Source organism: Crocodylus porosus, unplaced genomic scaffold (genome assembly GCF_001723895.1).
Source record: "Crocodylus porosus isolate Cpor-Errol unplaced genomic scaffold, CroPor_comp1, whole genome shotgun sequence".
Taxonomy (NCBI): Eukaryota; Metazoa; Chordata; order Crocodylia; family Crocodylidae; genus Crocodylus; species Crocodylus porosus.
The window spans coordinates 95,968,183-95,979,915 of NW_017728947.1; the positions used below are offsets into that span (position 1 = coordinate 95,968,183).

At 43.8% G+C, this 11,733-nt stretch overlaps 1 protein-coding gene across 1 annotated transcript in view; it reads left to right on the top strand.

Annotated features, from left to right (window-relative positions):
* Positions 1-9,883, top strand: part of LOC109320870 (extracellular tyrosine-protein kinase PKDCC-like) — an 11,314-nt gene extending 1,431 nt beyond the window's left edge. The window contains exons 2-8 of the mRNA XM_019551151.1: positions 2-136; positions 1,060-1,182; positions 2,878-3,149; positions 4,327-4,406; positions 4,504-4,608; positions 6,589-6,765; positions 8,998-9,883. Coding sequence (XP_019406696.1) covers positions 2-136; positions 1,060-1,182; positions 2,878-3,149; positions 4,327-4,406; positions 4,504-4,608; positions 6,589-6,765; positions 8,998-9,101 — 996 coding nt within the window. The 3' untranslated portion in view covers positions 9,102-9,883. The remainder of the gene's footprint in view (position 1; positions 137-1,059; positions 1,183-2,877; positions 3,150-4,326; positions 4,407-4,503; positions 4,609-6,588; positions 6,766-8,997) is intronic.
* Positions 9,884-11,733: the final 1,850 nt, after the last annotated feature.

An 11,733-nucleotide genomic window follows, 5' to 3' on the forward strand; every position in this document is an offset into this window, starting at 1 on the left:
CGGCGCTGCGGGCGGGGACGTGAGCCGCTGCGTGCGGCGCCACCGGGCTCCCGCCGCCTGCAGCCGCCTGGCCGCCTACAAGCTGCTCAAGGAGCTGGTGCTGCTGCGCCGCCTGCGCCACCCCGGCGTCGTCCAGGCAGGTACCGGGGCCCCGCGCGGGTGGTTGTGCCCGCAGGACGACTCCCTGAATCCTTGCGCGAGCACGCCCGCACAGGTTCCCGGCGCGGCGATCCACGGAGACGCCCCTGAACTTGTGACGAGCAGAGCGGCGGGTTGGCCACATCCAGGCCGTCCCTCCCGCACAGCTCCTAGCCCGGCCGCCGGCGCATGCCGAGGCGGAGGGAGCAGGGGCTGCTTCCCTTGGCGCCTCTGCCGCACGCAGCCCCCGCCGCCTTTACGGGGAGGCGGTCTGAGCTCTCCAGAAGCGCTGGTGGCTCGAGAGGGGATGCCCTTTGCAGAGGAGCAGACAAGGACCTTTGGGTAAATGTGGTAGCTTTTATTCCTTGTCTGCCTAGGTCCTTAGGCCAGCACGGCTACAACCAGCACCCCTTTGCAGATGTGGGAGTCCGTTCAATGCACATCCTATAAACTAATCCAAGTGTCTTTCTGGACCTCGAATGGACATGTTTGATGGTCCAGAAATTATGGGAGAGGCCAGGATTTCCTAGGGCAGTGTCTTCTCTTGGACCAACTACATAAAGTTAGATAAGCTGGCGAATGCAAGTCTCACCCAGCAGGTCACTTTCTGGCTCAGGAAGATTGGCATCTGGTGGGAGCAGCAGTACTACGGCCAGGTATCAGTGTAACTGGATCAGCCCTCTCTGTCAGTCCAGGGCTTCAGATGCAGAGTTGATTGTATTTTGGCATCTGATTTGACTACTGACATAGTGTGGACACACTTCAAACAGCACAGAGGAAAATGCCTTTTCCTGTCATTGAATCTATTCCCCAAAGACGAGGCTGACCTAGCCATCAATATTTATTTAATTTTTTCTTTTACTACTCAGAAATCATGTCTCCTGTGCACTCATACTTGCCTCTGCTTTTCTCTCTGTTCAGTTGTATGGCCAATGCTATGATAATAGTGCCCATCCAGACATAAGGATCACAGCAATGCTGGAGCTGGGATCCCCTCTGGAGATGATTCAGCTTCTGCAGACCACCTGGGAGGAGAGATTTAAAGTAAGAAAACAAAAGCAGTTTTATCGGTAGCATTTAGGCCTCAAACTGAGTAAATGGAAGAGCCCTGATGAGAGCTGACAAACAGGATTATCCTGTTGACACTGCTGTTTGTTTCTGCAAATTCTCTTTGAATAATCTTGTTTTCAGTCCTGTTAAATTGCATTAACCATCAGAGCTGCAGCTTCACTGTTGTTAGCTGTTTCCTTATTCTTTTTTTCTCCTTTTGTCTGCATTATCTGTTTATACTGTTAAGCTTATCAGAGCAGGATCTCTCTCTCAGTATGTGTTTGTGCAGTGCCTAGCGCAATGGGGCTCTGATCTTGGTTGGGGCCAGTAGTGTATCACACTATAATACAAACAATAATGCATTGTTGTCTCAATGCTGTAGGTGGCAGGGTCACATCAGTGTCCCTGTGCCCAATGTCTTCCTAAGCTCTAAAAGTAGAGGCTCTTTACTCCTGGTGTAATTTACATATAGGAGCTGTTACTTTTATTATTAATTGTATTACAGTCGTGCCAAGATAGAGGCCTCAGTTGCGGGATTCTTGTAATGGTTACTATGTATTTGCTTCACTGGAAGGAGATAGCTTCCAAGGTAAAACATAACTGCATTCAAGTCAATGAGAAGATCTTCAGCAACAAAAAACCCAGAGGCACGGTGTCCACAAACATGGCTGTGACAGTCAGAGCCCGCTAGATACATGTATCTACAGCTCAGCTTCACTACCAGATTTACAATTTCCTGCCAGTGTTCCCTCAAGGATACTTTGTACACATTGCAGGTGACCCTAATAACAGAAGTGACTGAGGCCCTTCAGAAATGTATGGCACCAGATTAGTCTATGCTGGAGTTACATATTAGAAGATCTTACGAAGCTTCTTAATGAACAAGACTGTAAAGTGTGTGTCTTGATAGGAACTGCTGTTTCGGAGCAGATCATTGAACCGTTTGCTCTTGTGATTGTGCTGGTCTATAGTGATGGGGTTTTCCCTTTTTTGCTGTAATCTCATTCTGAGTGAACAAGTCCCTGTATCTGAACAGACCACCACTGAGTTAATGGGACCCCTGGTGAACATTGTTAGGCATATGAGTCTGGTCAGGCAGAACACAGGGTAGGGTGGCTACTTAGAGAATAACTGATTCAGGATGCATGCAGCAGCTAGGGTTATCTTTTTTGCTCTCTTCTTGGGGCATATCTGCTTGTTTTGGTACCAGGTGCTTTATGGCTGCGGTGTGCAAGGGGGCTGGAGTGGATGTTTTGGTGGGCACTTTTGGACCAATGTTGCCTACCTAGTTACCTGACATCATGGGCTGGAAGGTCGCTTCCAGTCCTGTGTTCCTGGGTTTGAGGCCCAATTTGCCTTACTTACCCTGATGGAAAACACCTCTCTGATTGTGGGTAGCCATCAATACATGCCCTGAAACCTGCAGACTGTCTTTGTTTCCCTTTCTAGTTTTTATTTTATTTAGAGTAACAGCAAATATCATGTACATAATATTGCTAGGCTGCCTCTAGTACTAAAATCCTGTGGCAATGTTGACAATCGAACTGGTAACGTTCTTGTAATATGCATAGAAGTATGAGATTTTTGTCATTAATTTTGTTGAATGTCTTTTCCTGGTTGTCCTTCCAATTTAATAGCTTTTTTTTTTTCTTTTCTATTTTCCATACATATTCATCTCCTCTTTCTCAGGTTTGCCTTAGTCTCGTGAAATTGCTGTTTTACTTGGCACATTCCCCTCTGGGTTCAATAGTCCTCTTGGATTTCCAGCCAAGACAGTTTGTTATGGTGGATGGAAACCTAAAAGTGACAGACTTGGATGATGCCAGCACTGAGGAACTGTCATGCAAAGATGATAATGACTGCATGCTAGACTTCCCTACAAAAAGCTTCATTCTCAAGTGTTCTGCAGCTGGGAAATGTGAAGGGATAAATGAAAAGAAGAATCTTTTCAATGCATATCGGTATGTCCAAATAGAAAAAAATCCAGCATGTTTGAACAAAACTACTCAATCTTATATTGTGAGCAGTAGCTTATATTTCTTCCGTGCACTTCCTCCCAAATTTGCATGCACGCAGATTTGTTTGGATCTTTTGGTAGAAGGTATTGTTTTCTTCATTAAGTAGGATTTGAAAGTAGCTTAGTCATTGGCTAGTAAGAGCACAGAGGCCTTTCCTGTACTGTTTCCTTCTTTGATCTCCTATAAACCTGCACAAAAATCTTTCCCTAATGAATCTCCTGCTTCCTGAAGGTGCTGCTGAAAGCATCCCAGAGACTAAAATCTTCTAACTGTACTGCAAAGGAAGTGGCAGCACAAGCTTCCTTGAATTTACAGTCTGTCCAAGAAAGGCTAGGTTACTTTTGTGTCCCATGATTGGCTGCTCTGCAGAGATGGGGGCAACAGAGCAGAGTGGTGATAGTAAAACAGACAGGCATCTAAACGCTGAGATTGCAAAGTCAATTCACACAGGGTCGGACATCAGAACGTAATGACTTTCACCTACCACTGCTCCGGCTGCATTAAACTGGATGCTAATCTGCAGGTGAAGACCATGGTAGCCCATCATTAATATTACTCTGATCGACAGACTCTATTTAAAGAAGGGAATTCTCTAATGGAAAAATTACAGTCTTGCAATGATTATCCCCTGAGAGCCAGAGTTTTCTTCAGGGAATGGATGGTTCAAAGAATGCAAAAATGGGTTTACCCTGCTATTCAAATTAATGGGTTGCCTAACTTTTTTAAGGCAAGAAAAAGACCAGGTTGTGTTGGGTGAAGAGCATATGGAGCGTTTTTTTTTCAAGTTGGATAGCTGCTGCTCAAGCCACAAAAGGCTGGGAATGAGTGTGAATAGGGGTCTCACAAAGCAAATTAATGAACATTTAATTGCTCGAGTCTCCTAAAATTAATATGTTTAAAGCACTCAGCAGTGCTATATTGTATAGTGACCAGTCTTTCAGAAAACATGACATAGAAGAAGTTAATTAAGGTGCTCAGACTGTAGTGGGCTTATTATATAGAAAAGTGTATAATCCTCCCAAAATAGACAATCCACGTAAAATAGCAATGAACACAGGACTACTTGTTATAATGAATTGAGGTCACTAAGTTCTAATAAGCTTCTGGGCTTTTTTTGTAGGTATTTCTTCACATATCTTTTGCCGCATACTGCGCCTCCTGGTTTGCAGCCCTTTCTAAGTGATATTCTGAATGCAACAGGTACAAGTTAATATTTACAAACCAATCTTTCTTTGACGAGGCTCTCTAACTTGTATTTCCTTCAGTTACTCACCATTGTCATCTCCTTTTCATGTAGGTGATTTACGATATGGAATAAATGAAACCCTCAGAGCTTTTGAAAAGATTTTACATTTGTACAAAACTGGGATATATTTGCAGAAAAGGCCTCCTGTATTACAAGGTACAGAATTCCAAAGACTTTAAGTGTTATAACTATTGCAGGTGCAGTCAGGCTGGGCGGATTTTGTGATTCTTAACAATGGTCAGATTCTGATCTCAGTTCAAATCTGTATAGTCCTAATGAAGTGAGTAAAAATAATTTAGCATTCATGATACCTTTCATCTCTATCTCTGGAGCAGTCTTTGTTGTTTTTTTGGGGTCCTGAATTATCTCTGTGTGCAGTTGCATATTTTTGCAAAGTACATGCATTACAAGCTGTCTGGTTTACATATGAATCTGTACTGCTATAAGCACTCTACTCATATCCTATTCAGACTGCATCAAGTTCATGTTTCAATTGAATGTACATTTCTGACAAATTGTAACAAGTCCTCCAGCAATCTACTTGTCTAGACCTGTGGGGTAAGAGCGACCCCTTCATGAAGTCCCCTCTCCTTGTCACCTTGTTGTCCAACACCTCATTTTCTTCATGTTATTCTAAAAAACCACTTCCCACTTTAAGTTACCTGTAGACTGTGGGTTAAAATCTGAGAACCACTTCCCATTCTTTTCACAAGATTTCCTTTTGACTGTGGTGGTGCCCTGCCAATACTTGGAAACCTCTCACAGCTCCTATAGACATGTGGGGAGCCTGCTCCAAAGCACTGGATTTCCAGTGTTTTGGAGCAGACTCTATTAATTGGAAATTGTGTCACGTGTATCAGTGTCCCTGCACATCCCAGCACTGAAAAAAATGGTGGCAGGGTGCTTTGAAATAAAACATATTTGATAAGTTTTATTTCGAAGAGCCTCACCATCATTTTTTCAGTGTGGGAACGCTGATACACATGATGCATGGGTGCTTTTAATTAGTACAGCTTTCTAATTAAAGCGCTCGACACCACATCCCAAAGCACATGTAAAAATGCCCTCGGATACCTGGCTAGAGGGTCTTGCTTTTTCACTAAGCGGCAAACTGGGCTCATCTATGCGTTCTTTAATACACTTGTGTTAATATGCATTCAATTTAGTACCTCTATTGTGAGGTACTAGAAAAAGGCACATCAGACTATTATAACGCAGATTTAGTGAAAGTGCATGTTTTTTTGGCGCATGAGCTGGAAAGCTTGCAGAAAAAGATAATTTTGTGATTTCTTAGTTAGTCTAATAAAAGGTATTATCTATGAACCAAGAGTTCTAGAGTTTTGCATTTCTTTTTGTCTCAGACCAACATGGCTACCAAATACATCCCTGGGTTTTCTTGTGGCACTTTAATATGCATTAAAATAGGCTGATGTGCATTAAAGTGCATGTACAAGTGCTCCCACTGATTACCGGATTCGAGATCAGGAAGAAATTTCATCTCCCTGGTCAGGTTAGCAAGGAACTGAGGGTTGGGGCTTGCCTTCCTGTGTGAAGTAAGGCATAATCCTCTTCCTAGCATCCTCTGGGCACGTATTAAGCAAGCACGTCTCTGCTGTTGCGGTGGCAGGATATTGGCTGTGTCTTTTTCTCCCCTGCTTTTCACCTGCGGTCTATTGTATGGCAGTTTTGGTTCTGTTTTCACAGCATGCTTTGTGGTGTGTGTAGGGCAGGGGTGGATGATTTTAGGACTTTTTGGGATAAATGTTTGACTGTGGGCACAGGGAACAGGACTCAATAGCCTGATGGCCCCCTTCATGCTTCTGTGCTCCTTTTACTTTTGGGGAGTTAAGTGGCTAATCTTTTTCCTCAAGGAACAACAAGAGACTGCTTACTTATCTACCTGGGAGACACTAGGGCTAGAATAGGACAAAAGTGAAGATTTCTGATTATTTGCTTGGCTCCTCCAAGGACTCAGTTTGAACAAGTGGCTTTTATTTTGTTCGCTCTCATTTAAATTAAGGGGTTTGCTGAAGTGCAAAGGATAAAACTAATGATGCAACTTAACAAAATATTGCAGTATATATTCTTCTCCATTCATATTAAAAGCTTCCTTAATGCCATGTACCTCTTTTCCAGAATATATCTCCCTAAAGGGATTCCGAACCAGGGAAACACAGGACTATAAATGCTGGCCTTCCTATAGCCACCTAGGATGTTTGCTCTCTGTTCATAATGCAGAGGAAGCTGCAGGAATCTGTAATTCCCAGCCACAGTGCCAAAGTTTTATCGTCACTCAGCAGAGAACATGGACAGGTGAGCTTGACAAGTTCACTTTAAGAATCCCAGCCAAGATCTCTGAGTATGAATAGTTAGAGCCATCATAAGTTTGGCAGCATGTGGGAGAAATGCCACAGAAGAAAGATTCTCTTTGGACCCTGTTTATTAAAAAGTGTAAGCCATTCATTCAAGAGTTGCTGTGATTCCCACTGCATAAAAGGTCTTCTCTTAGTAGACCTCCTAAAGGTCACCATGCTGAGTTATTGTCTGGCTAGATTTTGTAAGCTAATAAAGGTCTGCCCTGATTGAGAGTTTGCTATAAATCACCTACAGTGTCATAGGAAAAATGTAGGTGACTCTGTAGGTAGCTGTCTTCTCTGAGTCAGGGAATCAATACAATGATGAGGCATCACGAGGCACCTTAAGGATATTAGGGACCTACTTAACTTGTGGCAAAATTAAGTCATTTTCACGGCTTGCTCATGGCACAAAGGGCCAATTTTTGTGGGCATTTCCTGGCAACCCTGCCCCTCACCACAGATTGGTTGAGAGGCCACGCCATTGCCGCAGATTGGTGGAGAGGCCCCCAGCATGCCAAACTGTGTGTGTGTGGAGGGTGTGGGGAGGTTGATGAAATTGCAGCCTATGGAATATTTCCCAGGAATCACAGTTACTGCCGGTTTTCACAGCTTCCATGAAACCACAAATTAAATAGGTCCCTAACTACCATCTTTGGAAGTACCTTTTCGAAGTACTACCAAACATGGACAATATAGACAGGGTGCTGGCCTGGCACCTGCAGGGTCTTAGTTTTACTGGCAGCACTGCTGGCAAGTCATGTCATCAGTCTAACTCAGTTTTTTCATCTGTAGAATGGGGATAACGATACTGATGTTCTTGGTAGATTGCTTGGAATTCTACAAGTGCAAAGTGCAAAAGCGAATGATTTTGCTATTGAGATAGGAGACCGCTCCTCACAGTTATTAAAGGTGCCATAGGAGTTGTGTAGGTGATGGTGTTTAGCATCACCATCCACATATCAGTTATGATGTTCTCTCTCCATACACTGCTTCTGTGTTTTCAACCAAATGCAAACATTTTGTTCATTTCTTCTCTCAAAATCTTGAATAGTACTGGTGAAAACTGTTAACTAGCTCCTGTGTTGTGCTCCAGAGATGGCTGCATTGGTGGGAGTTAGGGGGTGAGCCAATTTGTATGGTATGCATAGTTTAGAAAAAACCTTGGGTCCTCTGAGATGAAAGAAGCTGCATAAAAGAAGGTGACTGCTATTGTTATAATTACAAGGATCGTAGTTTACAATAGTTTTGATCCCTTTTATCAAAATAAATCCCCAGACCAATGGATTTCACAAATGTTCCTATAATTATCCCTGATTACAGGCTTCCATTGAAGCTGGCTAGCATGTTTTTAGAATTATACTATAAATTACCTCATTTAGCTGACATTTCAATAGTGGTCTGAACTATTACCCATAATGTGAAGAACTGAATGAAATAGATGAACATTTTGTCTGATGGTGTTTAGAGTCCTAGGCTTTGTCAGCTGACATGACAAGTGGGTGCCCTTTTAAGTTCTTAGTTTTGAAAAAAATGAAATTTTAATCCCCCCCTACAAGCTTGGATGAAAATTGCACATGAATAGGTTTGTAGAAGAGGACATTCAAGTACTGACAAAACAGTAGAGCTTAGCTTGTGTTTGGAGCCAGGTTCACAAAGCAGTGGATTGGGTGAGTTTTATATAATGCATCCCTTCTGGGTTTTACAACAATGCTTAACGTGCCCCCGGAAGGCATCCACGTACTATGGTGATGGGCACTGTATAAAAACTTGCATAAAATAAAACATCCATCTCTACTGTGCTCTGATTCTGCAGTACGCTGCCTGGGATTTACAAGCTGTCATTCAGTCTGTTTTGCTTCTTCTAGTAAAGTTTTCCTTCTTGTAGTAAATCTTTATTTCTCAGTCACCAAGAAAGACAAAATGGGGCCTGATTTTGAGGTGCTGACAAGGAGTCCCACATCTATTCAGATTAATGAGAGCATCCAGAACTCAGGAGTGCTTTTTAGGTGTAAATTTGTAGCATGGACTATGATGTGTGCATGGACTGTGACTTCTGTGCATTCCTGTTGAAGCCAGTGACCATCCTGGGTACACACAAAGGGTGCCTTACATTCATATCTCTTTGCAGTCTAAAGACCACAGGGCCTGATGAACAGCTATTCAACTTGCATTTTGATTTTTTTTCCAGGGCGCTCACTTGCCTCATTTCGAAGTCATTTGCCAGACTTAATACCAGACGCTAATGCTGCCATCTACATTAAACGATCTGCTTCCTCAAGGGAAAAACTTTAAAGAGGGCGAGATCACACAAAGTGATCTGGGAAGGAATCACTGGGGAGAATTCCATCTACTGAAAGGAATGACATATTTTATTTTGCTTTAGGAGGTGAGCTCTGTGCCAGCTTAGATTGTATCACATAGGGCTGCTTCCTTGATCAAAGCCAAGACTCCCTACAGCACAGCGCTCCCCACCACACAGCCCTGCTCCCAGACTCAGCCCTTCCTTGTAAACATTCCCAATTTTAGTTGAAATATTGCTAGAATCTCCCATACTTCAGCTTGTTGCTCAAGGAACCAACCTGTCAGCCAAGAAATAGAAATGGCCCCAAGGGACTCACGCACTGGACCTAGTTAGTTCATCAGTCTTTGAAAACCCATGAATAATGCACCTTCAGAGAGCACAGAGCTCCCAGTTTTGACGAGGGCTCCTTCCACAGCTGCCAAAAGGGATTTAGTAACACTGTAAATGGGAAGCTCTGTTCTTCAGTGTTTGGATTCAGATTCAAAATGTAAGGGGGGAAGGGCTGTTCAGAGCAAGGGTGTTGTTCAGCTCACTGTAGGGGTGAGGGAGATGGATGTTTAGCTCAGAACCCTTTACAGAGCAGGTGTTGCCCAGTTTAGATCTTGATCCAAAATCTGGGCCTGACAGTGTGCATTTTGAAATGGTTTCTCATGTATCAACCTTGGAGGTTGTTGGGTTTTACTTTCAGTGGAAGAAATTTTGCTGAGCAAAATGTTCAATATATTTATGTATGAAGTTCTGGCCAGTAAAGAATGATTATATTTATTCTGAATCAGAGGCTTTTGTGTTATGTTGCTGGGATAAGATATTGACTGGGGATCTCTAGTTCCTTTCCTCTGACCAGGATCAAGGATTTTTCTGCATTTCCAACTACAACAAATTGTGTTGTCATAAATACTGGAGCCAGGTAGGAAGGTCTGGAAGCATGACATCCCAAGCTCCTTTCCAGATCATTTTGTGGCACAGCTCAGGAAAAGTCAAGATCACAACAAGAATTCATCTGCAGAGGGAAATCCTGCAGCAGGGAGTTCCAGACAGCTTGGTAGAGCGGTGTGTGCCAGGGGTAGGCCTGCATGGTATGAGGAAGGATCGTGTTTGGAAGCGAGTCAGTAGCTCCCTGCAGTCTAATGCTGAGGGTGCACTTTTGCGTACTCGGTTGTGCCTTGCTGCAGCCAAGGGGCAGTTATTTGGTGTGGGGCCTCCTCCCACAAATTAATTGCTGAGCACTCACCTCCTGCTGTACTCTTGTTAGTCAGGATATAGTCCGTTTCTCTTAATGCAGGTGCTCCTCTGTTGGCTCATTAGTGCTCTATTAACTTAACCAATGCCCTTACAGTGCAGCTTTCTCATGTAAGGCACCCCAGCTGCCTCTCCTCCAGAAAGAGGTACCAGTTAATGAAAATCCCTCTTTAGCACAATAGGGCTGTCCTTGTCATGATGACCACTGGCTGTAGGCTTTGTGAAGGTAATGCTTCTTAAATGGACAGTTAAAGACTTTCCTCCCAATAGACTGGGTCTGCAGAAGTTGAAGGGGAGGGGCTTTCTATTGTCTTAGGTTGACCCTACTCAGCAAGGCCTTCCGGGCATGTGTCACATGCTGCTTGACATTAGCAAGAGTTAATGAGATTTTATTCCATATCTCTCAGCCCCTTGAGATACAAATCAGAGCAAGTTCTCCCAAAGCACCAGGCAAGGGCTACCTCTGGGTCAGAGAGGGACGGGGCAGAAACTGAAATCTGCAAGACTGAAGGGGTTTCAGTTTGTGTCAAAAACTCCCTGCCCTGAAAACTCCTGATGATCAGTCAGAGCCAGGGTTGCACAGGCGATGTAATCATGTAATTCATGAGCCTCCCCTCTACACATCGTCCATTTTTCAGCCCGTTTTCCTTGTATTATTTATTTCCCTGCTGACTGAGTCAATCCCAGCCCTCCAGCAGATGGTGCAGGGCAAGGTGGTGTTTGTAAATATGTAACTTTCCTGATCAGGCTTGCAATCTAGCCTTAAAGATCCCGTGGGTGAGGACTGCATGGGGCTTGCAAGGAGCTGAGCACATGCTAAGCAAGCTCAGGCTTCAAATCATTACTATTACTTGCAGTTGCTAAGCCAGAAACTACCTATGCAGAACTGAAGTCCACCCTCTCCAAATTACTGGGTAAATGTTCGTATAACCTTAACCTCTGCAAGTGTATGAGCAAACAGCCACTGATTAAGCAAGATGTTTAAGCTCATAGAAATAGAAAAACGCAGCTGGTGGCAAACTCTACAGTCACTGAGAGCAACTTCCTGCAGCCCACAGCTGCAGTATATGTTTGTCCAGTCTCTCTGGAAAGCTCCAGTGAAGCTAATTCCACAACTGTACCTGCAGACAGGTGAGCAGTCCCACTGTATTTGTAAGATCCATGCTGAATTTGGACCCTTTTTGACTGCACCTATCATGAATCTTCATGCATGCTCCCAAAAAAGTAGCACCCCTGCACGTGTTAGAATTTGCACCCAGAAAGCTTAATGCCTCTCATTCATTTGGCAAATGTGAATCATAACCCTGAAGAGACTGCCCATGGCCGAGGACTGGAAGTGTACACATGCAAAGTCTGGGTGCAGGTATGCGTGCATGGGCCCAC